Raw genomic sequence first — 27,156 nt, 5'->3', positions numbered from 1 at the left:
TGCGGTGTGCTATATGCAACTTTTGCAGCCCCATTGAAATGAATGGGTCTGCATCTGATACGCAAAAAATGTTGATCGGATGTGGACCGAAAATACTATCATGTGCATGAGGCCTTAGGACATGTCTAGGCATTGGAAAACTCCAACTGGTGTTTGACATGGAGTTAGAGGATGAGCCTGGATTTCTAGAGTGGTTTGGAAGTTTCCACACTGATCAGCCCTATTTAATACCACTATCTGCATTTCTCTAACCTCCATGCAGAAACCACTTCAAGAACTTACGTTGATTCTTTTTTGCCTCCTTGCGATGTGGAACTAAATTCCATTTGCACTAATGGTGTGGACTCTCGTTTAAATCAATGTGATGCTAAGGGTTCATGCACACGACCGTATGCCCTGCGAGACATACGGTCCGTGAGCGGGCCACATGTCCTGGAGGGGCATGCATCGTGCACACAGCACCATAGGTTACTATGATGCTGTGCGCATAGGGCCGCCCGCGGGGCTATTGTCCCGCACTCATATGATATTATGAGTGCAGGACAATAGCCCCGCGGGCGGCCTGACATTCACAGCATCATTGTAATCTATGATGCTGTGTACTCCCGTGCCCACGATGTATGCCACTCTAGGACATATGGCCCACTCACGGACCGGAGGGCATACGTCGTGTGCATGAGCCCTTATGCGAAGCAGTTTTTGTTGCAGATTTCGGAGCAGAACGCTAGAAGAGGCAGTTTTTACAAGTCTGTGTTTTTAGGATCTAGTGCGCTTACGTCTACAGTCACACGTTTCCCTGTTGCATATGTACGGCCAACAGACATGGTCACAGCTCACACTAGGGATAATCATATAGGAAGCAAATGAATCTGAACATCTTTATGAAGTTTAAACCTGAGTGCCCAATCATGCCATGGAAGAACATACAAGCTCCATGCAGAAGTCATCAATGGTTGTGTTGGAACTCAGGCCTCCAGTGATGTAAAGGAAAAATGCTATCCAGATCAAATCTACAAACTGCCCATCATAAACTGGTATGATACTGGTCCCAGTTTACATCTGACAGAATGGAGAAGTATAAATACCAGCAAATAAATACTGCATACATCATTCCTATACACATGCCATCATAGATGGTAATTTAAGGAACATGACGATCTATTAAAAAAAAAAATAGAATGCAAAACAAAAGTTGAAGAAAATACGTTTAAAAAAAGCGTTTCCTCTTTTTCCAATGCTCCTCTTTCCAATGGGTTATGCCTGGTATTGCAGCTCAACCCCACAAAACATATTGAAATCTAAGTCATTTTGCCTTTTAGTCATCTGCAGAGTTGTTTCGACTTCTAGTAAGCCACTTCTTAACAAAAAGAGAATATGTCACCAGGATCAACCAGAGTATACCGCCTAATAGGGTTGATCCTGCTGATTCAAACAATACATTATTTATGGTTCTTCTACGTGGCACCGTTCCTGAGAAATGTAAATTTTTGTTAATATGCAAAGGAGGTCATTGGAGCACCGAGGGGCTGACCTGAGCCATAGGAGCACCATATTGTCACCACCCTGCAGCTCCGGCCACTGTCCCCTTGATTGACAGGGCCGACATCGCGCCTGGCCCTGCATTTTTGCAGCTTTGTTGTGGGTATCAGTGCATGCGCAGCACATTAGCTGCTGCCCCTGAGGCAGAGCAGATACTGTACCTACTGCAAATGCACCAATAACAATCAAAGTGGAAATGGCGGCTTCAGAAGGAAAAGTCGAGCCAAACTGCTGAGAATCTGCTTGACTCATGTATCCAAAGTCGCTGCATCCACATCCGTGTGTATGCGGACATCATCGGAAAATGCACCATAGGTATCCTGCCAGGTGGATGTTCTTTGAGAGGATGTGTCAGCTCACCTGTCTTATTAATACTTCTATTTCCCCTTTTTAAAAACTCTGTTTGTGTTATTCCCGCTGTAAATGTAGGAGATCACTTCACATTTCAGCCTTCGGCCAGATGTATAACATGTTATAGTCATATAGTGGCATATGATGCCCATATCAACGGATGTTAAAAAAAGCAAGCAAGTGCGGATGCGGTGCGATTTTCACGCATGGTTGCTAAAATGACAGTCTATTCACTGTATTATTTTCCCTTATAACATGGTTATAAGGGAAAATAATAGCATTCTTTAATACAGAATGCTTAGTAGAAGGTCAATTGAGGGTTAAAAAATAAAATTAAAATAACTCACCTCCTCCTCTTGATCGCGTAGTTGCCGATCTCTTCTTACTTCTTTAATCATGAGCTGCCGGCTAAAGGACCTGTCGTGACGTCACATCACATGGTACAATCACATGGTCCATCACCGTGGTGATGGACCATGTGATGATCTCAGTGACGTCACCACAGGTCCTGAAGAAAGAACAGGAGACCGGCAGCTACGCGATCAATTGGAGGAGGTGAGTTATTTTTTTTTAATTTTTTAACCTCAATTGACCTTCTAAGGGAAAATAATTACATCTACACACCACCGAACCCAAACCTGAACTTCAGTGAAGAAGTTCGGGTCTGGGTACCACATTCAGGTTTTTATCACGCGCGTGCAAAACGCATTGCACCCGCACCATAAAAACTGAACAACGGAACGCAATCGCAGTCAAAACTGACTGCAATTGGGTACCTACTCGCGCGGGTTTGCCGCAGTACACCCGGGACGCATCCTGAACAAATCCGTCACGCCCGTGTGAACTCAGCCTAAGGGTTTTTGTAGTTCGGCAACTGTATAGGAAAAGTTATTTTCTACTTTGTTAAAAAAAAAAAAAAAAAAGGTATGCAGTTTTGTGGCCTCCATTAGGTGAATAGGGATAGCGTACATGGACATGTTCAGCGTATGCACCAGGCGCTTTAGAGGCACATACACTTAAAGGGGTATTCCAGTAGGTAAATGTTATCCCCTATCCAGAGATCGTGGGGGGCCTACTGCTGGGACTCCCACCAATCACAAGAACGGTGGCCCCATACCCCTACTTCTCCCCTGAAATGGTCAGAGCGACCGCTTCATTCACTTCTATGGGAGTTCCGGAGATAGCCGAGGGCTGTATTCTGCTATCTCCGGAACGCCCATAAAAATAAATGAGCGCCTGTGCATATGCAACTGGAGGCAGTGGGCCTGCAATGGGTACGGGGCCCCCATTCTCGTGATCGGTGGGGGTCCTTGAGGCAGGACCACTGATCTGATAGTTATTACTTTTACCTACCGGAATACCCCTTTAAAGGGTTTCTATCATCAGAAATTCTGTTATGTAGCTGACTGACATTAGCGATGTGCTAATGTCAGCAGTACATAACAGTTTTCTTTATACTTTTGTCCCTGCCGCCCTTCACCTAAAAAACATACTTTTAAAATATGCTAATGAGTCTCTAGGTGATATGAGGGCGTTGATTCAGCACCTAGAGGCTCGGTCTACTAACCATTTATCCCGCCCAGGTCCTCCGTTTAGCCCGCCCCGCTCCTCTTAAATGACGTCCGAGTTAGCTGGATCGCTGAAGAAATCCCGCGCCTGCGCCGTCCACTTCTGTATTCGGCACAGGCGCAGTGAGTGAAGGACGGGCTCCTGGTGCCGGCTTCCTCACTGCGCCAACTACGTCACAGTGAGGAAGCCGGAACCAGGAGTGCGTACTTCATTCACTGCGCCTGCGCAGAATACAGAATGCACCTAGAGGCTCATTAGCTTATTTTTAAAGTGTGTTTTTAAGGAGAACGGCGACAGGGACAAAAGTATAAAGAAAACTGTTATGTACTGCTGACATTAGCACATCGGTAATGTCAGTCAGCTACATAACAGAATCTCTGATGATAGAAACCCTTTAATGTAAACACGGCCTAAATTGACAACGTGAGGTCTTGTCATAAAGGCAACACTGTGAGTACTGTTCAGACAATGTCATGGGGGATAATAACACCCAACTGTCAACTGATTTATTTCCAGGAAGGAATAAAAGGAACGGCACAATGCAACTCCTGCATTACACATCTGAAGAAACAGGAAAAATCAGTGCAAAACTACATAAAAAAAGAAATTAGGGAAAGCGGGGGAACAACTTATGTGGGAGCCATGAAAAAGGTTTCCTGGAATAAGGCATAGTGTCTTTGGCCATGACACACGTGCAGTGTAGCACACCTAGCATCAAGAGTACTGTAAGTGAACAGTGGCCAGAAATCCAAGCATGCTGGGTGGCTTTGCACCTGTCACTCAATTCACTGCGATGCAGTAATGCACATCCAGCCTTACGGTCTCATCATCCACCTTTTCCAGTAAAAAACTTTAAATTATTTTTAAAAACTTGACAGGACAACTCAAGGACATGAACTGGTGACTGATGACTGTGATTTTCCTCTTTTAACCCTTGGGGTAAATGCTTTTTCAGGGTGGTATAACCAATATAAAGGGACTGTATCATGATGTCTTGCATCACTGCACTGCTACAGGGAGATGAAGCGTTAAAATGACAAATATAAATATGGGGAGGGGGACCCTATAATATGCAGTAACTGTACCTTAATCAACATGTATAATCCCCCCGCCCTGTAAGCTGTATACATAAAGAGCCTTCTATAGATGACTATATCACAGTGGCAGCCCCTGTGGGCATGTAGATGGTACTGGATTGGCATTTTCCTCCATATTCTGCTGACTCCAGGATTTACACACAGGTCCCAGCATCCTCCCTGATTTATGGGGGATACAGTATAAAGCAGTATGCAAGACATGGAGGATCTGGGAAATTAAAGGGGCATCACCCTGCACATGACATCACAGCTCTGCTGCTTTATACAGGCGGCTCCCCTGCTGCCTCCCGTTCACTGAGACACAAGAGGCACTGTGCCCGGCTTCTCCCTGTTCACACTCACCTACTGGAAAAACAAGGGGTCGGCACCGGGGTGTAACTGGCAGCCGGAAACAGACAAGCCCAGAGAGAGGAGACTAAGCTGCCAGATAGCGGCTCCGGAAACCAACAGCTCCTCACACAGAGCGCCCACCTGCGTGTCATACACAGGAAATACGTCATGGGCTCCTTCACTGCGTTCCACACAGCGCGGAGTCTGCGGTTCAAACACAGGAAGTTATCTCTGTGCGGCTGTCAGTGCCAGTGCCAAGCCTAGGAAGCCTGTAGAAGCGATGTTGTAAGAGTGAGCCTCGGGATCGTATATTGTTTTGCAGGGCTTCCTCCATAAGAAGGGGATAAGTGCGAAGTGTAGCCCTCCTGTAACCTGTTGCCATGCTGTGGTGTGAGCCATTGCCTGCCACACGTGTGTCTTCACCTTTAACCCTAGCATGCACTGCCCCTGCCCTGTGTTTCAGTCCTTCAGTAGACTGCAGTGACCTGACATCCTTCATTTAGGTAGGTATTTGCCCATTCTGTAACAAGGGGCATCATCTGTATTCATATTGTCACTAACATGGTTTAAAGTAGTCACTTTCCTGGTGATCTTAGCTCAAAATCATTTGTGACATGGAGCACACGATGAACCTGTGCCAGTTTTGTGTCCGCATTGCATTTGATATTGTTTTGTTTTTTATTAAATGTCGCTAGAATATATTGGCAGCGTGTGATTGTGTAGGTCTAGGGCAGTGATGCCCAACCTGCGGCTGCAAAACTACAACTCCCAGCATGCCTGGACAGCCTACAGCTATTAGGGCATGCTGGGAGTTGTGGTTTTGCAACAGCTGGAGGGCCGCAGGTTGGGCATCCCTGGTTTAGGGGGATCGCTATGAATTAAGAGAAAGCAGCCGCTTCAGATTTTTTCCACCCACAGCAGCACCCTCATCCTGGCGGGGTGTCTGCTACTGCAGCCTAGCACTATTCATTTCACTGTGTCTGGAAAGCATTACAAGGGGCACGTCCCCGTGATCATTGGGGTCCAACGCCCGTAACCCCACTGATCACACATTGATGGCTTTCCTAAGCATAAGCCATCAGGCTTGAAAGTCATACCTTTTATGTTTTCTACCACTTTTCTGTTTAGAAAACTGACTTTGAGTAACTCCAGGTACCACCTAGAATTGTTTAGAAGCATGCACAAAAAGTATTACTATGCAGTGAATAGGGCATTTTTATGTACCTTTTTCTCTCTGACAGCACCCCCTGCCACTTCTGCATTCAGTGAAGGACTATCAGGGCAGGTTCACACAAAGGGTTTTCTGGAGTAGGTTTTGAGGCAGATTTTCCTGCAAGTTTTTCAGTCAGAGACAGAAATGGATTTGAAAGGAATCAAAAATATAAAGCAAGGATTTAGACTTCTGTTTCCTGCTGGATCCACTTCTGGCTTTGGCTGAAAAACCGGCAGGAAAATTTGCCTCAAAGCTTCCTCCAAAAAACTTCTGTCATAGAAATATATAGCTATATCTCTCTAGAGCAGGCATGCTCAACCTGCGGCCCTCCAGCTTTTGTAAAACTACAACTCCCACAATGCCTTGCTGAAGGCTGTTCAGGCATGCTGGGAGTTGTAGTTTTGCAACAGTTGGAGGGTCGCAGGATGAGCATGCCTTCTCTAGACAGTGGGGAAGGAAATTGTGGGGCATTATAAACCATATGTATCTCTGGGGCTATATGTGAGGGACTATTTTGTATGGAGGGGAGGAAGGAGTTAAAAGGACATCTGTCACCACATTTGTCAGCATTAATCCAGCTAACATGTGAGATGTGCGCATGTCCTCAGAATGTAATGCGGCGGCTGTATTCTGTGGAAAATTGCTGTTTTATAATATGTAAATGAGCCTCATTGGTGCAATGAGGGGGTGTAGTTGCACCCAGAGGCTCTGCTCCCAATCTCCTATGTCAAACCCCCACTGCTAAGACTGGCCAGGCAGTGAAAACATATTCATGCCTGGCCCTGAAGTCTCGCGGGAGTGCGTTTGGCACACGGCTAATTGTAATGCATCCTGGGAGTTACAGGTGCTTGAGTGTCTCATAATCTGCTGCGCACCCAGCGAAAGGAAAGAAGTCCTCAAGATAAGGAAGGCTTCCTGCACACAAATTTTTTTTTTTTTTCTGTGTTCCGTATACGGGCCGTATATAGAACAATTCATTTCCATGGATCCGCAAAAAAACGGATGGTACTCTGTATACCTTCCATTTCCGTATTTCCGTTTCACTCAAACATAGAAGATGTCTTATTATTGCCCGCAAATCACGTTCCTTGGCTACATTCAAGTTAATGGGTCCGGAAAAAAAAACGGAATGCATACGGAATGCATCCGTATGTCTTCCGTATCCATTCCGTTTTTGCGGAACCATCTATTGAAAATTTTATGCCCAGCCCAATTTTTTTATGTACTTCCTGTTTAAACATTATTTTATGTTTCCGTTTGCAATCCGCAAAAAAACGATCACATACGGAACAGAAGCGGAATGGAAACACTACTGAAACAAAAAAAAACGGGAAAACTGATCAGTTTAAAACGGACCGCAAAGCCATACGGTCGTGTGCAGGAGGCCTAAGTGAGTAAAAAAGAGTTTTACATTTGTGGGATTCCACCCTTTAAGATATATGGCACACCTAACTGAATGTCCCAGAAATTGGCATAATGTTATTATAATAAGGTGACAGACTGATCCATGTACCCCATCATGTTTTATTTGTTGATTATGTGTGTAGAGGCAATGAATAGGTTAATAATACAGAAATAAGTGAATATTCATCTTTATTTTCATAGGGAATGGGATTGCAGTGAACAGTCATAGGCTTAACTTTCTTCGATTCTAAGGCAGAGTTCGCCCCCCTCAAAAATCCTAAAAATGGCTGAACGTGGGGCTCACATCACTACAGCTTCCCCAGATGATAACCGACCTTCTATCTTTGAAGTTGTGGCTCAGGAGAGCTTGATGGCAGCAGTGAGACCTGCACTGCATCATGTTGTCAAGGTAAGGGTTAAAAGGATAAAAGCTCTAGTACACAAACGGCAGTCTGCAGACCCATCAAATCACCCAGATTTCCTAAGGCCCCTTTCACACAAGCGACTTTTCCTTAGGCCTCTAAGGTCCGGATGCGTTGCGGCAAACCTGCGCGAGTAGGTACCCAATTGCAGTTAGTTTTGACTGCGATTGCGTTCCGTTGTTCAGTTTTTATCGCGTGGGTGCAATGTGTTTTGAACGCGCGTGATAAAAAAACTGAATGTGGTACCCAGACCTGAACTTCTTCACTGAAGTTCAGGTTTGGGTTCAAGGTTGTGTAGATTGTATTATTTCCCCTTATAACATGGTTATAAAGGGAAAATAATAGCATTCTGAATACAGAATGCATAGTACAATATGGCTGGAGGGGTTAAAATAATAATAATAAATAATTTAAAGAATAACTGTCACATTTATATGAAAATTGAAATTAGGGTCTATGTAGTTACTAACAACATGATATTCCAATATCAGTTACTATTAGACTGACTTTGCCCTTAGCAACCAGTCTGCATAAAACTGCAATCTCATATTCAGTTAACCTCCCTGGCGGTATGATTATGTCAGGAATTTTGTACCAAAAGTGGTACAATTTTTTGCATAAATATTTTATGGGCACAAATGACAGTAAAATGGCAGGCAAGGGGCACTGTACAGTCATCAAATGTCAGATCTGAGGTTATACAGTGTAATCATCTCAGATTACAATGTATAACCTCTTTTATGTGTGTTTGTCACTTTTAATGTTTATATTTATTTGAATTTCCCGCCCAGTTCCGCTCCCATGCGCAGCTGCTGTTCGCAGGGAACGGAACCAGGAAGTCAAATGCCGGCTGGTATTCTGCCAGATCTCTATACCTTGCGAAAAGTCTATACCGGAAATGACGCGGCCGCACAGGAAGTGACGCGGCCGGACAGGAATCAGCTGGAGGATGGTCTGCACATTGCTGCACAAGCGCACATCCACTGGCTTAGGGAAGAATCGTTGCAGCGCCGCAATAGAAGTACTTTGTGCACCGCACATAGAGATTTAGCAGCGCACAATGTTGCATCAGATCTCCCTACCCTTGAGTGCGCACGCGCGCACAAATCATCAGATCAAATCAGGATGAACTGCAACTGATTATTTGTGTGCGCGTGCGCACTCAGGGGTAGGGAGATCTGATGCAACATTGTGCGCTGCAAAATCTCTATACCCCTAAGTGCGCACGCGCGGTGCACGAAGTACTTCATCTCGGGGCTGCAACGATTCCTTCCTAAGCCAGTGGATGTGCGCTTGCGCAGCACCGCGCACACCCTCCTCCAGCTGATTCCTGTGCGGCCGCGTCACTTCCGGTATAGACTTTTTCTCAAGCTATAGAGATCTGGCACAACACAAGCGGAGGACATCGCCGGATCGCCGGCAGAAGGTGAAGGGACTTTGCAATGTTACCCCGAACGTGACTCGGGGTTACCGCTCCTGGCAGCGAAAATTAACCCCGAGTCACGCTCGGGAATACCGTCAGGGAGGTTAAGATGGCCACCGCTGCCCTCACTCTGAGGCTAATCCCGCCTGCCCTCAATAGCCAGTAACAATAGCCCCCCAAAAGTGTCAGTAACCAGAGCCCTCCCCCTAAATGGTTAATCTCCTGCAGCACAAAGGGGTCCTCTTACCACATGTTGCTTTCATTTATACACTGAGCAGACGGCAGATCTCCCTTACCTGCTCTGCGCTGCTCCAACTCTGCATCCTCCAGCTCTGCTGAGTGAGGGAGTGTCTGCCAAGCGCAGGGACAGGGAGAAGTGCACACAGCCCAGGCACTGTTATCAGCTGCTGGGGAAGACCTGGCTTTAATCATTTACTTACAGTCCCTGGCTGTCAGTAATGTGAACCTGCACACTGCGTGTTCCGTCCTTCAACAGATAGACGGACCATGCCTAGCAACCCTATTTTAAGCACAGGTAAAAGTAGGCAGTACAGGGAACAAAAGTGTGGAATTAAGGGGTAATTGAATACACAGTGAAAAGTTGAAATAGGGCCACCAAGGAGATATTAATCACCACAATCCAATACTCCAAAAAAAATAAAAAATACGACAGTTAATACTTTACAGGGGCTCTGCACTTTCATTTAACTGATGATCTATCCTCTGGATAGATCATCAGCTTCTGATCGGTGGGGTCCGACACCCGGGACCCCCGCCGATCAGCTGTTTGAGAAGGCAGCGGCGCTCCAGCAGCGCCGCGGCCTTCTCACTGTTTACCGCCGGCCCACTAACGTCACGACTAGTATCAACTAGCGTGGGCGGGGCTACGCTCCATTCAAACGGGTGTCGGACCCCGCCGATCAGAAGCTGATGATCTATCCAGAGGATAGATCATCAGTTAAATGAAAGTGCAGAACCCCTTTAACTCCCCTTAATCCACTTGTTTGCGCAGCCGGCATCTCTTCTGTCTTCATCTTTGAGGAATAGGCCCTTTGACGTCACTGCGCTCATCACATGGTCCATCACACAATCTTTTACCATGGTGATGGATCATGTGACGGACCACGTGATGAGCGTAGTGACATCATCAAAGGTCCTATTCCTGTATTCAGAATGCTATTATTTTCCCTTATAACTATGTTATAAGGTCCCCATCCCGATCGTCTCCTAGCAACCGTGCGTGAAAATCGCGCCGCATCCGCACTTGCTTGGGGCCTGCGTTGCGTGAAAAACGCACAATATAGAACATGCTGCGATTTTCACGTAACGCAAAAGTGATGCGTGAAAATCACCGCTCATGTGCACAGCCCCATAGAAATGAATGGATCCGGATTCAGTGCGGGTGCTATGCGTTCACCTCTCGCATTGCACCCGCGCGGAAATCTCGCCGTGTGAAAGAGACCTTACGGGTGCGATGCGTGACGTGAACGCATTGCACCCGCTGTGAATCCTGACCCATTCATTTCTATGGGTCTGTGTACATTAACGTTGTTTTTCACGCATCGGTTCTGCATTAGGTGAAAATCGCAGCATGTTCTATATTCATGGTTATAAGGGAAAATAATAGCATTCTTAATACAGAATGCTTACAAAAATGTGGCATGAGGGGTTAAAAAAAAAAAATATATTAACTCACCTCATCTTCTTGATCGCGCAGCCGGCATCGTCTTCTTTCAGGACCTGCAAAAGAATCTTTGACGTAATCGCGCTCACCACGTGGAGAGCGCGGTGACGTCAGCGCAGGTCCTGCTGAATGTGAAGGATCTTTTATCTTGATTCAGCAGGACCTGCGCTGACGTCACCGTGCTCTCCACGTGGTGAGGGCGATTACGTCATCAAAGGTCCTTTTGCAGGTGATGCCGGCTGCGCGATCAAGAGGATGAGGTGAGTTAATATATATATTTTTTTAACCCCTCCAGCGCTATTGTACTAAGCATTCTGTATTAAGAATGCTATTATTTTCCTTTTATAACATGTTATAAGGGGAAATAATACAGTAAATTGACTTTAATCGATTTACTAACATCATCTCCTAGCAACCATGCGTGAAAATCGCATTGCATCCGCACTTGCTTGTGGATGCTATGCGATTTTCACGCAGCCCCATTCATTTCTATGGGATCTGTGTTGCGTGAAAATCACTGCTCATCTGAACACCCCTATTGAAATGAATGGGTCCGGATTCAGTGCGGGTGCAGTGCGTTCACATCACGCATTGCACCAGCACGGAATTCTCACCCGTGTGAAAGGGGCCTAAGGGTGTATTCATAAGCCCAGGAAATTGATAGGAAAATGTGTTTCTGTCATTTTTCTAAAAATGGGCCAAAATTCACCAAAAAATGTATCTAAAGCATGATCTGTCCTGCCTGCGTGAATGCAGCCTAAATCCTGAACGGCATTGACCATAATAACATTTTGCACTTCCAACCCTTATGCCCATCTTGAACAGGTCCTTGCAGAATCAAACCCTGCACGCTTTGGCCCTTTGTGGAGATGGTTTGATGAAGTTTACACCCTGCTTGATCTGCTTCTCCAGCAGCACTACCTGTCGTGGGCCAGTGCCTCCTTTTCAGAGAACTTCTACGGACTAAAGAGAGTAGCCATGGCAAACAGCAATGGGCAGCGTACACTGCAACGGAAGGAGTACTGGAGATCCCTCTTGCTGCTGGTGCTTGTACCTTATCTACGAGTGAAGCTGGAGAAATTTGTTAACAGGCTGCGAGAGGAAGAAGATTATTCAATCCAAAACCCGACGTCCTTCAGTGAGAGATGTTATAAGGCAATTCTTGCATCCTACCCCTTTGTGAAACTGTCCTGGGAAGGCTGTTTTCTTCTATATCAGCTGAGATATATTCTGTGGAACACAAGCCATCACTCACCGCTGCTCCGCTTGGCTGGAGTGCAGCTCGCTAGACTTACGCTGGAGGATTTACAAGCCATGGATGCTACTGCAGAAAAGATCGCCTCAACACCATCTGCTCTTGGGTAAGTTAAGTGGAACCAGTTAGTCTTACATATTAGTTCATTCTGTTTAAGGGCTCATTCAATTTTGCGGAACAGGTGCGGACCCATTCATTTCAATGGGGCCGCATAAGATGTGGAGAGCACACCGTGTGCTGTCCGCCTCCATTGTTCCATTCCGCGGCCCCGCCAAAAATATAGAGCATGTCCTATTCTTGCAGACAAGAATTGGCATCGTTTATCATAGTGCCAGCCATGTGCCGTCCGCAATTTGCGTACCACAAAACGATACGGTCGTCTGAATGAGCCCTTAGGCTGAAATCACAAGCGGCTTTTTGCTGTGGTTTTTAGTTGTGTCTTCACTGGATTTTTTTCCCCCTGCCAATCTGATATTGATGACATATTCTGAGGATAGGTCATCTACCAAAACTTTGGACAACCCATCTACCAAAATCTGACAAATGTTACAAAATTTGTAAAAAATCTATTAAAATTGCTTGAAATTCTTAGTGTTTTTTTTACGCACTTTAAGAATGCTAAAAAATGTGAAGGGTATATGAAGGAGCCCTATGGTTGTTGCCACATAGAGTCGTTTGTGAGCCTTTTTTGGCTAGTAAAAGGAAAATTCTGGCATTTTTTTAAGAGTGTTTCTTTTAGCCCCTTTTTTTATGTTTTTTCCCCATAGAGAAGTCTATGGAGAAAAAGCCTGAAAAACACACTATGCTCAGAGTGTGCTGCAAATTCAAAAAATGCCTTTAACCAAAAACACACACCTTAAGATTGAAAAAGGTTACTACAAAAAAGCCTGTTTGTCCTGCATTGAAAGGGGTTGTGCAAATTATTTTGACCTATCCTTACATTTTGAATTCATTGACAATAGCCAACCACATTGATGTTGTGTTGCAATATTATTAGTGTGGGTACAGATCTTGGACAACATGGCTGGCTCACAGTCGCATTATTAGGATCTTCAGTGCTGTGAGTTTTATTTAGTAGAACTACAGTTGGATCCTGGTGTTACATCTGGAATATGGGCTTTTAGATATAACGTATTTTTCGCCCTATAAGACGCACCTACGTTTTAGAGGAGGGCAATAAGAAACAAATATTTTTAATTAAACCTAAGATCAGACCCCCAATATTAATCAGACCTCAGCTGACAGCCCCAATCAGACCCCCCAATGTTAATAAGACCCCAAAAAAAACTCAGGTCAGACCTCAAAGTGTACAACCCCCAATCAGACCTCAGATAAGAGCCCCAATAAAAATGAGACCCCCATTCAGACCTCAGATCAGCCCACATGCCTCTTAGCCCCCAGCAGCCTCTCATCAGCCCCCTAGCCTCTTATAAGCCCCCTATCCTCTCATCAGCCCTCATACCTTGTACACAGGAGCAGGCAGTGTGAAGACTTAGGCTGGGTTCACACCTGAGCGTTTTACAGCGCGTTCCTACGCGCTGTAAAACGCTCAACAGGCAAGAACCAATGATCCCCTATGGGCATGGTTCTCACCTGAGCGTTTTACAGCTCGTACGAACGCCCTGCAAAACGCTCTACGCCCCAAGAAGTACAGGAGCTTCTTTGGGGCGTATGGTCGCGCGTTCCCGTACATAGACTTCCGGGAACGCGCAACAATTGGCGTTGCTTGTTGCCGGAGCCGCGTCTGTAAACGCCCGATAAAATTGCGCATACAGAGCGCTCCTTCGGTACGCTCAGGTGTGCACCCAGCGTTAGAGGCGGAACAGGCATGTGTGCCAGGAAAGCCTGCTCCTGCCGGCCAGTCCCTATCAACCAGCCCAAGACAGGGCCGGCCGGTCTCTATCACCCTACCACCCAGCGCAAGCCACAGCAGACCTTTCCCTACCACCCAGCACATGCCGCGGCCGGTCCCCATCAGCGAGCACGGGCTGCAGCCTGGCTCTCCCTCTTCAGGTAACTTGGATGTCTGGTACATCGCAGGCTGCTGTTCCTATGCAGCGCAGCCTGCGATGTACCGAGCATAATCAATGCGCCGCACATTTTATATGTCTTTGCCCTGTGTTCACCCCATAGGACGCACTAGTGTTTCCCCCCCTCGTCTTATGGGGCGAAAAATACGGTAGATACTTTTAGGCCCCATTGAATCAGGCATATTGTAACACGTGTAAGACTAACTTCACACTGGCGAGGTTTCCGTCTGGATGTGCTCTCTATTGCAAATGGACAGCATCCGGATCATTGTTTATCGTTAATCACCTCTGCGTACAGGAAAAATCGTTCTATATTGTGCGTTTTTCACGCAGCCCTTGCCCCATTAAAATTAATGAGGCTGTGTGAAAAATGGAAGGCATCTGGATGCAATGTGCTTTTCACTGATGGTTGCAAGAAGATGCTGAGTGTTATTCTTTAGTTTTTCTTCACGCACATGCAAACTGATGCAATCCTGATGAAAAAAACAAACATTGAGCACAGTCACTGACAAAACTTATTCCACTTGAACGAAAAAACATTAGTTTTTCACTGAACGGATCTGGACACATTCCGTATCGCTCCTGTGAAAGAGGCTTTACAGGACTGAAATCTGACAAAATGACTTGTTGAAAACACAGCGTCTAGAGTTGAGCGAACCTGCCTTTTGGCAGGTTTGGGTTTGGGGTTTAAGTGACATACATAATGGATTCCGTTCTCACGAAATCAAGTAGATGAAGATTTTTAGAATAACAACTTTTCATATTAGTTTGATTAGGTTGATTGTGCATTCATAGGTTTGTAGAAGTTAGGATTAAAGGGGTAGTCCGGGTTCAGAGCAGAACCCGGACATACCCTTATTTTCACCCAGACAGCCCCCCTGCGGCGAACAGGGCAAATCGCGCAGGGCAAGGTCTCTTTTGTTTTCAATAACACACTGCCGGGCGTAAACTTCTGCCCAGCAGTGTGTTCAGTGACGTCACCGGCTCTGAGGGGCGGGCTTTAGCTCTGCCCTAGCCGTTTTACTGGCTAGGGCAGAGCTAAATCCCGCCCATCAGTGCCGGTGACGTCACCGGGGTTCCTGGCAGCCCCATGGAGAGCCCCGGTATATCACCGGATCTCCAAAAAATGCCTTTGCCCTGCACAATTTAGCATGAACTGCTCCGTTGCTCATGTCAGGGGGGCTGCCGGGGCGAAAATGGAGGGATGTCCGGGTTCAGCTCTGAACCCGGACAACCCCTTTATGGTCTTTTTCTCAACTCTGTTCATGTTATAACATTTTTGCTGTGAAGAAGAGGCATGTGATCTCTGCTAAGTCAAATTCAGTTTTGAGAACTGCAAAAGTAAACCAAGCATCTGTGATAATATCTTGTAGGCAGAGAAACTGCCCAATAATCTTACAAAAACCTCTGGAAGAGCATGACATTGTGAATGGATTAATGGAATTTATTTACCCCAAAAATTAAACATATACAGCCTTATTCTACATTATTAAAAAACTAATCTTTATTTCATGATGGAATAACCTTTGGATGGTAATATATTTTCCTCCAAAAAGCATTTTATATTAAAAAAAAATCAGATTGATTTAAAAAAAAAAAAAAATCCGATACCATTTCTAGGTTTGATGTAACATTGTTTTTTCTCTTCTCTCCAGTGTGGGCAGCGTACTGAAGAAAGTTCTCGGCGGAGTGTCTATGACGTTATCTTCCAGCCTATCTCTGGGCGTGTTCTTCCTGCAGTTTCTAGAGTGGTGGTACTCAGCCGAAAACCAGGAGACCGTTAAGTCTCTGAGTTCATTGCCAGCCCCCACTGCTCCCATTCATTTTGACCTGGAAACATATTCCCCTCTGTTACCAAAACTAAAGACTGTTTGCCCACTTTGTCGTAAAGTAAGAGTTAACGATACAGCTCTTGGCACCTCAGGTTATGTCTTCTGCTACCGCTGTGCTTATTACTATGTGAAAAATCACCAGCGCTGTCCAGTAAGTGGCTACCCGACTGAGGTACAGCATCTAATACGGCTCTACACCCCCGATGGCTAGACCAAGATTGGAGAAATACTGTAGACTTTGGGAGCCAACTAGACCACTCCAGAAGCCGATCCAACTTTCAGTAGCCTGGCAATAGAGAACAACCAACAAAGTTGGCCACCATTAGCAAGTGTTTAGGCCCATAGGCTCCTGGGATTTGTCCAGCACTGTGTTAGATGTAGGCAGAACCACATCAAGAGCTGTAGTGATGGGAACTACAGTATCATTAAGGCACTAAAATGTAGTTAAAGAGGACCTTTCACTACAATAAAAAATATAAAATAAGCGTACAGACATGGAGAGCGGCGCCCAGGGAGCTCCCTGCACTTACTATTATCCCTGGGCGCCGCTCCGTTCTCCCGGTATAGGCTCCGGTATCTTCATATGTTCGGCTCAACTGGGTGGAGCCTGCCGGCGTCACCTTCTCCCAGGCTGTAGTGCTGGCCAATTGAAGCGCTCAGCTCATAGCCTGAGAGTTTTTTTTTTTTCGCTCAGGCTATGAGCTGAGCGCTGCGATTGGCCAGCGCTACAGCCTGGGAGAAGGAGCCGCCGGCAGGCTCCACCCAGTTGAGCCGAACATATGAAGATACCGGAGCCTATACCGGGAGATCGGAGCGGCGCCCAGGGATAATAGTAAGTGCAGGGAGATCCCTGGGCGCCGCTCTCCATGTCTGTATGCTTAGTTTAGATTTTTTATTCTAGTGAAAGGTCCTCTTTAAGACTGCTGTGATTTCTGTGAAGAATCATAATAAGCTATTTAACATCTCATATTAGAGTATAGATGGCGAGTTCTGGTTGAAGCTTTATAACAGAGGGACTGACAATGATTTTTCGACATGGATTTACCTCCTACCAACATGTAGAATGTGAAATAGATGAATTACAATGTGCAAATAAGTGCTAGAAAGTTTTCCCAGTTGTCCTTTTAATTTCAGATCACTAATGGAAAATATCAGTATTTACAATGATTTACTGTGATTTATAGGGGCAATATGCCAACATAAACTGTGAAGAACATTCTAGTAGACTGTGCTAATATCAGTGGATTTGTTGAAATGTGGTTAAACATAAAGGCTGCTCTGGAAAAGCAACATTTGCATCCAGCAGTTTGATGGACAAGACATGAGCATCATGCATGTCATGCGTCAGGGTTGAGCACCAAGCTCTTGCTGGTGACAGCAGAAAATGGCCATACACCTTCAGCAGATGTTGGCCAACAGCTATTTTTTTCTAACACCCATGCTTGTCTCGGCTAAATATGCATGTCTTCAATGGGGAGAGGGGAATAAGCTGCTGCCAGATATGTCTAGAAACAACTGGTGAAACAAAGATTTGAGCATGCTGAAACCCAACATGTCCAGCCCTTATTTCGCCCCCTTCTGCTTCGGGGAAGAGTCCAAACACCTCCATACATATTGCATAGTTGGCCAATCCCACCAAGATTGTCAGGTTCAGGCAACTTTCGTTTAATGGTTATGGGAACTAGAGATGAGCGAATTTCATATTTTGAAATTCGTTCACGCTTCGTTTACTGGTAAAAGGTGAATTGCGTTATGGATTCCGTTACCAGTTATTCATTCCGTCATAATAGAAGTCTATAGGCTGCAAAACGGATCCGTTCCGTTATGCAGGGGAGTCCTCTCCTGCATAACTGAAACGGGACGGATCCGTTATGCAGCCCATAGACTTCTATTATGACGGAATGAATAACGGAATGCCTCTAAAGGCATTCCGTTATGCATTCCGTCATAGAATTGCGTTATGGTCTGTGGTAACGGAATCCATAACGCAATTCACCTTTTACCAGTAAACGAAGCATGAACAAATTTCATAACCTGAAATTCGCTCATCTCTAGTTGTAGCACAAAAAATATTCTACAGTTTTCAAAGCAGCACCTGGATCTAAATACTTTTGTGTTTCCCTGTGATTAAAAATTTATTATAGCTACTGAGTTATTCACTGAAATCTATTTGTATGGCGCCACCTGCTGTTTACTCTTTTCTTATTTCTCTGTCCTGCTCACTGAGATGGCCGCACATGCTCAGTTCCATCCTTCAGCTGCCACTAGCTACAGCAGACGGGACATGCCCTCTGAGAAAAGACATGCCCCAATGAATTGGAGCAATGAATGGGGAGATCACCAGCTAAGTAGATGACATTGAAAAATTTTTTACACAATGTGGAAATTTTCCATGCAGAAATTGTGATGGTGTGGAATTTGAAATTTGCAGTATATCAATTGTTTGTGCAGATCTTCAGTGCCGATTTCACCCTTTGCAATGGAAACAGTGAAATCCAGGTCAAATCCACGTCCATATCCGTGAGAAAGTCTGCATGTAACAAATGCAGGATTGTGGTGTGGTTTTGGCATGGAACCCCTGTAGGAACTACACTGCCTTGTGTGCGTATGACGCCTACATACAGGTTCTACCAGAATTTGTGTGCACATATTGAGAATAATACAATTGGTTTTGTGTTGTATTACTACTGAATCTGGTCTATGAAATTAGAGGCATATGGAGGTACAGTAGAGCTCATGCAACTCTACGAATATTATTACAACTCTATACAAAATGAAGCTGTAACACGGATGTGTGCATGAAGTTTTAGTCAGTTTGTACGTAGCCGTAGTAGTATTATAGAAGTGTATAGGCTTTCATTTTTCCTCTATATGTCTCTAATTTTATACAGAGGGGTATTTTCTTGTTTTAAACAAGACAACCTAGACAAATTTAGCATCTGAAAAAAAATAACCACATGCTACATAATGAAAAATAAACTGGTTTCATTGTGTAGTACTCCTAAACACCAGTAGAGGTCCCCATTAATACCAACAAGATGTTTTAGAGGCATTTTCAGCTTGCGCATTTATTGCATCTTGCATTTCAGGATATGCTATAAATGGCTGATAGGTGCAGGTCTCACCCGGAGAACGAGGGTCCATCAGTGACATCTGTTCAGTGATTTACAACTGCAGCTTTCACCATAGGGCTCAATCGTCTCAAAGTCCATGGAGCTGCTCAGAGAACAGAGCACAGCATGCCCCCTCATCTGATTTTAGTTTGTTTTTTTTGTTTGTAGAAAAATTGCATTTTTTATCAGTTGTGCTCTTAATTTATTAAACGTAGTGCAACCATCTACAATTGATGCATAAACAATTTATAGGGTAAATGTATTCCCTTAAAGGGGTTGACACAGAGTGGACAGTAATTTCCATTGGGCCAGGCACAGTATAAGATTAAAAAAAAAAGAAAAAAAAAAAAAGGTCAAATGATCAAACTGTTTCAGGTCCAGCTCCAAGGTTCCCCCCTGGATCCGAAGTGTGACATCTCGTCAACATGCACATCTCTGCGGCTGGCCAATCAATAGTCTAAGTCGTTACATGCTGTGTTTATTGTTGAGGCCATTGATTGTCCTGCAGCAGGGACGTCACACTTCCGGTTCAGCACTCCAATACAGGAGGAATCGTTTTTTATTTTACTCTGCCCAACCCAATGAAAATGACTTTCCACTCTCAGACAATGATATCTTCTAAATGTAAACAGATCTTGTAACAAATGTTCTTAGCCGCTTGTAACAACTGAAAATTTCTCCTTTTATATAAAAAATTGTTTTCCGTTGATTGATTTATATGTAAATGATCATCCTCTGACATGTTGTTCTGTCCTGTATCGCTAAATGAAAAAAATAAAAGGACCACGGGCCACATTTACAAAAGACTGGCCTTTCATACTGAAATGTCCATTGGAGTTAAATAGGCAGACAAGAATAGCACATGCTCTATATTTTTAGCGTGCTCCGAAATGGAACAACAAATGTGGACAACACACGGTGTGCTGTCCGCATCTTTTGCAGCCCTATTAAAATGAATGCAGAATTGCAGAACGGATGCGGACCCATTCATACAGTCTTGTGAATGAGCCCTAAGTCCTCATGAACACGACTGTATCCATTTCGCAGTATGCAAATGGCGGATCCGCAAAATACAGATTTGGTCCATGTGCCATCTGCATAGTTTTTGGAGACCCATTGACTTCAATACGGATCCTGAAAGTACATGGACAGTCTATGCGCTTTCTGCATCCATATGTCCATTCCACAAAAGGATAGAACATGTCATGTCCTGTACATAGAGCGCGGTATCATTGTTATTTTCTGTTCTATTGTTTACTCTAGTGCGGCAGTTACGTTGCAGTCCTGCTGCGATACCGCAGCTACACAGTGAGGAGGGAAGTATAGCGCTATTGGGATAGTAATATAAAAGCTATTTGGCTAATGTCCTGTACTTGTCTGCAAAATGTGGACCATGGATCCGCAAAAAATGAAGATGCATCACGGACGGTATCTGTATTTTGTGGATCCATAGTTTGCGAACTGTAAAATACATACCATCGTGTGTGGGGCCTAAGTTCCCAGGGGTTCATTTTTTCTGCTTTATTACGGACCAGTCTGACCGCAGATCCTATAATGCTGAGAGTAATACGGGTGCAGAAATACTCCTGTATGACCTTTTGCTTGCTAATACTAAAGGCTGTATTACACCTGCAGATTAAGCAGGCGATTGTCTGGAGGGAAGAGCGCTACTATTACATGCAGTGAACTCCAGATTATGGGAGGAGCGATCACTAATGCCGATCGCTCGTCCCATACCGACTAGTTGTTTGCTGGCAGCAGATCCTGATTAGACAGCACCATCTGCTGCCGGCAAACAATGATTTTTAATCCTAGTATAGATAATGTGGTTCCGCGTGTCAATACCCCACACTCGTCAACGATACCATAAGCGGAGGTAAACGTGCATGCATAGCAATAATTCAAATATGTACATGCATACCTGCTTTAATCTTGCTGTCACTCTTTTGCACGTGCCGATCCTCTTTGTATGCTGGTATTTGTATATGGGAGTGGGATAAGGAACCCTATATTCGTTCAGCAAAACGAGCTTGCCCCGGCCGGTGGCACCGCTCTAAATTTGACTCGCTAGTTTGTGCTCAGTATCGAGTGCTTTGTGACATCACTGAATTAAGTTACATATTTTTTTGACACTCCTAGGCATCAGTAACCAGAAATGCATTGAATCAGCATTATGAAATTAGCTTTTTTGAGATAGACAACATCTCTGAGTTATCCTGACTCCATAACTTGCTGTGGTTTTTACAAAAAACAAAATGGCTGCACACCATTATATATACAAACAATAGAGCTAAGAAATGGGGGTCATTCTAGATAAAAGTGGTACAATACCGACTATAAATGAGTATTAATTAATAATGGAAGCTCTTAGCGCACATGTGTGTCGGGCCCATCTACCAGGCGTCAAGGTGGCTTCCGCAGATGGGTCCCTATCACTAAAGACACTGCCTCACTTTGGACTTAAGCCTACAATATTCAGGGCAGTGTAGGAACCAGCTACAAACGTACTCTGCTAAGAAGTCCCAGGTAGATGGGCGTGTTCAGTCTAAAAGGGGTGCCACCCCCATTTATAGTCTGTATTGTACCACTTTTATCTAGAATGACCCCCATTTCTTAGCTTTATTGTTTGTATATATAATGGTGTGCGGCCATTTTGTTTTTTGTAATTATGTTTGCTTCATGGATATGCACCTGTGTTGCTGTGGTTTTTAACATGTAATTTTCCTAGGCTACCACCAGATGGCACATAAGGCAGTTTTATATTCCCCCCCCCCCCCTGCACTGAAGAATGTATGGTAGCATACAGTAAGGTAAACCTCTCTGCAGTACAGTAGCATCAGTGCTTTTTATTTTATTTTTGTGTAATCTCTTTTTCTTTATTGAAATAATTGACAAGAATAAAATTCAGGATTTTCCTAAGTTATGACGTAAAGTCATGATTTTATGAAAGACACGGAGGCGAGTATTTGCTTAACTCTTTCTTTACTGAGAATATAGCAGCAAAGACAACTGAAGAAAAAATCATCAGAGTAACCATGGTAACAACTCCACCCCCCATAGCCCCTATATAAGGCGCATCACTGGACGGACACTTCCTCTTTCTTTGTGGACCTCAACCGTCGAGAACTTGGAACCTGGAACCATCAACAACAGCCGGAACGTTGACTGAGGAAAGAAACCAAACCAAACTGCAGGGAGGTGAGCACCTGGAACCGTTGGTCAAAGGCGAACAACCTGGAGAGATCTGACAGAAGGCAATCAACCTGGAGGAAAAAATGAGAAATCATGGTAATATAGTAATCAGTATCCGGATCCGAGAACTTAAACACGGATCAATAAATAAATGAACAATACAGAAATAACATCAAGTTAAAACAAGCGATAGTTAAAATACCATAAATCCGTGGGATGGGTAAAAGAATTAACGGGTGGGAAATACTCGCCTCCGTGTCTTTCATAAAATCATGACTTTACGTCATAACTTAGGAAAATCCTGAATTTTATATCAAGACACGGAGGCTCATATTTGCTAGTTTAAAGCTGAGCAATCACCGAAGAAAACACATGAGGAACAGGTCTAAAATAGAACTCTCTAAAGGTAGAGACTCGGGACCAATCCGCCAGCCTTAAAACATCCTCCAATCGAGCACCAGCTATGGACATAGAGGTAGCCGCTGCCCCGCGCACCGAATGCGCGGTAAATATGGATGTGTCAATACCCGAAAGGGACAAGATCCATTTAACCCAACGGGACAGAGTGACGCTGGTAACCGGAGAAAAAGGGCGACGGAAGGAAATGAACAGCTGAGGAGCATTCCCATCGCGGAAAGGCAGAGTGCGAGTCTCATACTCCCGCAAGCAAGCCACCGGACATAACTGCGGAGATGAAGGAAAAGATGGATAAGAAACTGACTTTTAGTACGTCTAGAAATATTGAACAGAACCCCGTCCGGAGTAAAATAGCGTGCGTCAAGATCTAGAGCTCGGACGTCCGAGACCCGTTTGCACGAAATCAAGCAAAAGAGGGTTACTAATTTGGCCGAAAGTTGACGAAGAGACAACAAAGAGTTGGAAGGCCAAGACTCCAGAAATCTGAGAACTGTAGCAACATCCCAGGTGGAAGTAAAACGAGGTCTTGGAGGCCGAGCTAACCGGCAACCGCGTAACAGTCTGCACACTAAGGGATGTTGGCCGGCGGGAAAACCGTCAAAACCGGCATGCCTGGAAGAGATAGCAGAACGGTACACGTTGAGAGTTCGGAAAGCCTTCCCCGCCTCAAAAAGTGAAGTGAGGAATAGAAGAATCTCCGTTACAGGAGCCTGTACGGGATCCAAGTCCCGTGGATCGCACCAACGACACCAGACGTCCCATGAGGCATGATAGGCTCGTCTAGTGCCCGGAGCCCATGCAGATTCCAACAGCTGCCTAGTCGCTGCCGAAAAACTCGAGGAATCCCAGGAACCCCTGAGATTCGACAAGCGAGAAGAAAAAGCGATCCGTCTAGAAGTAGAGGGTGAGGACGACCGTACTGGTCGAGGAGAAGCCGAGGAAAAGACGGTAAGAGCCGAGGCTCCTCTGACAAGAGGTTCAGTAACTGGGGAAACCAAGACTGCGTCCTCCAATATGGGACAATCAAGACCAACTGAGGCTGTTGGTGACAAACGTGAGCAAGCACCCGTGGGATGAGTGCGAACGGAGGGAAGGCATAGAGAAGAGAGTCCCCCCAGGGCTGGAGGAAGGCATCCACCGCTTCTGCCTCCGGGTCCGGACGCCAACTGAAGAATCTGGGGAGTTGAGCGTTCAAACGGGACGCGAATAAATCGATGGATAACGGGCCCCAAAGATATAGAATATCTTGGAAAACCGTCGAATCCAACTTCCAGTCGCTGGAATCTGAAAGACAGCGAGAACTCCAGTCGGCCAAAGTGTTGTGGAGTCCTGGAAGGTACTCGGCCACAACCGATATTCCCCTGGAAAGGCAAAACTCCCAAAAGTCTTTGGCTAGAGAACACAGAACCCTGGAACGTGTCCCACCCAGGCAGTTCACATAACGGACAGCCGAGATATTGTCCATCCGTAAACGAATACATGCTCGAACCGAGTCCTGTGCAAAGCTGCGGATCGCAAAGGATCCCGCTAGGAGCTCGAGAGCATTGATATGCAAATGTAGTTCGTCCGGGGACCATGCTCCTCCCGTGGATATCCCCTGACAATGGGCTCCCCAGCCCAAGAGACTGGCGTCTGATTCGATGACCAGGTCTGGACGTGGGCCAAAAATAGCACGGCCGTTCCACACTGCCAAATTGTGGATCCACCACACTAACTCGTCTCTGGTTTCCGAATCTAAAACCAGAGTGTCTGAGTATGAGGCCCCCGCTCTGAGGTGAGCGATCTTGAGCCTCTGAAGAGCTCGATAGTGGAGAGGAGCTGGGAAGATCGCCTGGATGGATGAAGAAAGAAGACCTATCAGACGAGCTAGCTGACGAAGGGAGACCTGTGAGAGGGCGAGAGAATGACGAATCTCTTTGCGGATCGCCTTGACTTTGACTGCAGGCAAGCTGAGTGTTTGACTCCCAGAATCTATGGTAAACCCTAGGAACTCTATGGACGTGGCCGGAATGAGGCAAGACTTCTCCAGATTGAGAATAAATCCTAAGTCTTGAAGAAGGTTCTTGGTCAACATCAGGTGACCAAGCAGAAGGAGTGGACTCTGGGCCATAATCAGGATGTCGTCCAAATAAATGATCAGACGAATCCCCCTGCCTCTGAGCCAGGCCACCACTGGTTTCATGAGTTTTGTAAAGCACCATGGTGCGGAGGATAGGCCAAACGGGAGGCAAGTAAAGCGCCAGATTTGGTCTTTCCAAAGAAACTGAAGAAGGCTGCGGGATGTTGGGGCCACCGGGACTGTGAGATATGCATCCTTCAGGTCTAATTTTACGAACCAGTCTCCTGGTTGAAGCATATCCCTCAACAGATGGATGCCCTCCATCTTGAAATGTCTGTACCGAACGAAGACATTCAAGTGCTTGAGGTTTATGACTGGACGAAATTGGCCACCCTTTTTCTGGACCAGGAAGATATTGCTTAGTATTCCTGAAAGAGGGTCGGGAGATAATTCTATTGCCTGTTTCTGGAAAAGAGATGCAAGCTCCGCATCCAAGAGGGACTGGGTTAGGTTTGAGCAAGGGAAATTCTGAATGTGAGGGAGATTCCTTGGGGTGGACACCAACTCGATGATGAACCCCTGAACCGTGGATAGGACCCACTGATCTGAGGTTATCCTTGACCACGCATGGGAAAAGAGACGGAGTCTTCCCCCAACCTGATGAGAAATGGGATATGACATACAGCGATGACTTACCATATGGGCGTCTGGATCCTGGAGCGCCTCGGAAACCTCTGGAGCGGGAAAAACCTCCTCGTGACGGGAAGAAGGTTGGCTGGTATTTGGAGTCCTGAAGGGACTGACGATAATTAAAGGAGCCTCTGCCTGTGCCTCTGGACTGGAAATTGGAGCGGCCGGACAGTCGGCCCCTGAGACTGCCGGCCCTGGAGGAAAAACGAGGCTGGAAAACACGGCGCATTGAACTCTGCGCTTTATCAAGAGCCGTAAAGGCCCCTACATACTTGCCGAGCTCCTTAATGAAAGGATCCCCAAAAAGAAGGCCCTGAGCTTCTTTACCCGATTCAGATAAAGACAAATTGGCTAGCTTGGGTTCAATTTTCATTAAAATAGCTTTCCTTCTCTCAATGGCAATGGAAGTATTCATGTTGCCTATCAAACATATGGCTCTCTGTGCCCAGCCACTAAGGTCGTCAGGATCTACCTGCGTGCCGGCCATTCTAGCAGACTCTGCTAAATCAAGAATTTTGGCGAGAGGGCCAGTGACATCCAGAAGCTTATCTTGACATGCCTTTAAGGCAGAGTCAAGCCCCTTACGTGGGTTAAACCCAGACTTGGCCAGGAATTGGACCACCTTCGGGTCAACGCTAGGCGTTTCACAAATCCTGTTAGGGATAAGGGGACGAGGGCATTCAGCCCGAAGCTTGCTGCGGGCCTCTTTGGATAGAGGCGTGCGGATTCTAGCTTCTAAATACTGGGTCACATGGGTGGCGGGAAGCCACTCGGAGGACCGTGGGTGATGCAACTGGTCCGGGTTAAAAAGGGGGTCCCCCATAGGATCAATAACTGCGTCTTTGATGTCTAACGTGGGATCAGCTATAACACCCGTTGCCTGAGACGGGCCTTCAAATGCAGGGTCAACCGCAATATCATTTAAATCATCCCCTGAATGATTGGACCAATTTTCAAAAGCCTCCTCAACAGACTCTGCGTCTGAATCAGAAACCGGATCCGGAAGAGCCCGGGCGGTTTTCCATAATCGTGCCCTTTCTGCCGGGCGCGGGTTAGCTCTTTTACGCGACTTATTCGCGCAGTCAATTGATGGAACAGAGCCATCATTCATGAGTGTTCTGGAGGCAGGAGGGGGCATAGTAGAAACAGGGTGAGCCATGAGAGCTTGTGAGATTGATTGAGTCAGAGAAGCTGACATGGTCCCCATTGCAGCGACTATAGCATCAGATATAGATTGCTGCAGGCCAGAAGCCTGAACCATAGGGGCAGAGGACTCATTAACTCTGTGAGGAGTGGGGGGAGGTACCTGACCTGAGTGTCTATCCTGACTAGAAACTGCTGGGGAGGCAGGAACAGTAGACCATGAACTGTAATACTGAGGGAGTTAGTCACCCCAACAGTAAACGCCGATGTGAGAGCAAAAGGAACAGTAATGTGGCACAGGAGAAACGCCGGAGGCACTGAGGGAACAACGGACTAGAGAAGGAGTGGCTAACATAAGCCTACACCTCCCCAGTGTAATGGCCAATGAGCGGA

The 27,156-nt window shown here is 45.7% G+C and overlaps 2 protein-coding genes across 2 annotated transcripts in view; one reads left to right on the top strand and one right to left on the bottom strand.

Annotated features, from left to right (window-relative positions):
• AP2B1 (adaptor related protein complex 2 subunit beta 1) overlaps positions 1–5,031 on the bottom strand; it is a 123,479-nt gene extending 118,448 nt beyond the window's left edge. The window contains 1 exon segment of the mRNA XM_040424706.1: positions 4,899–5,031. The gene's annotated coding sequence lies outside the window, so the exon portion shown is untranslated.
• Positions 5,032–5,133: 102 nt separating this feature from the next.
• PEX12 (peroxisomal biogenesis factor 12) lies at positions 5,134–16,591 on the top strand. Its single transcript, XM_040424704.1, has 4 exons — positions 5,134–5,389; positions 7,711–7,912; positions 11,858–12,393; positions 15,973–16,591. Exons 2-4 carry the CDS (start codon positions 7,787–7,789, stop codon positions 16,358–16,360), a joined length of 1,050 nt encoding a protein of 349 aa, XP_040280638.1. The 5' UTR covers positions 5,134–5,389; positions 7,711–7,786; the 3' UTR covers positions 16,361–16,591.
• Positions 16,592–27,156: the final 10,565 nt, after the last annotated feature.

This window comes from Bufo bufo, chromosome 3, assembly GCF_905171765.1.
Source record: "Bufo bufo chromosome 3, aBufBuf1.1, whole genome shotgun sequence".
In the NCBI taxonomy this organism is placed as follows: Eukaryota; Metazoa; Chordata; class Amphibia; order Anura; family Bufonidae; genus Bufo; species Bufo bufo.
The sequence above is the reverse complement of the archived record's forward strand: the minus strand, read 5'-3'. Positions and strand labels throughout refer to the sequence as shown.

Bases quoted from the DNA above. Each gene is read 5' to 3' on its own strand.
- PEX12 (XM_040424704.1), top strand. From the start codon at position 7,787: ATGGCTGAACGTGGGGCTCACATCACTACAGCTTCCCCAGATGATAAC. The intron at 7,913-11,857 runs GTAAGGGTTAAA...CATCTTGAACAG, and splicing joins CACTGCATCATGTTGTCAAG to GTCCTTGCAGAATCAAACCC. The intron at 12,394-15,972 runs GTAAGTTAAGTG...TCTTCTCTCCAG, and splicing joins TCAACACCATCTGCTCTTGG to TGTGGGCAGCGTACTGAAGA.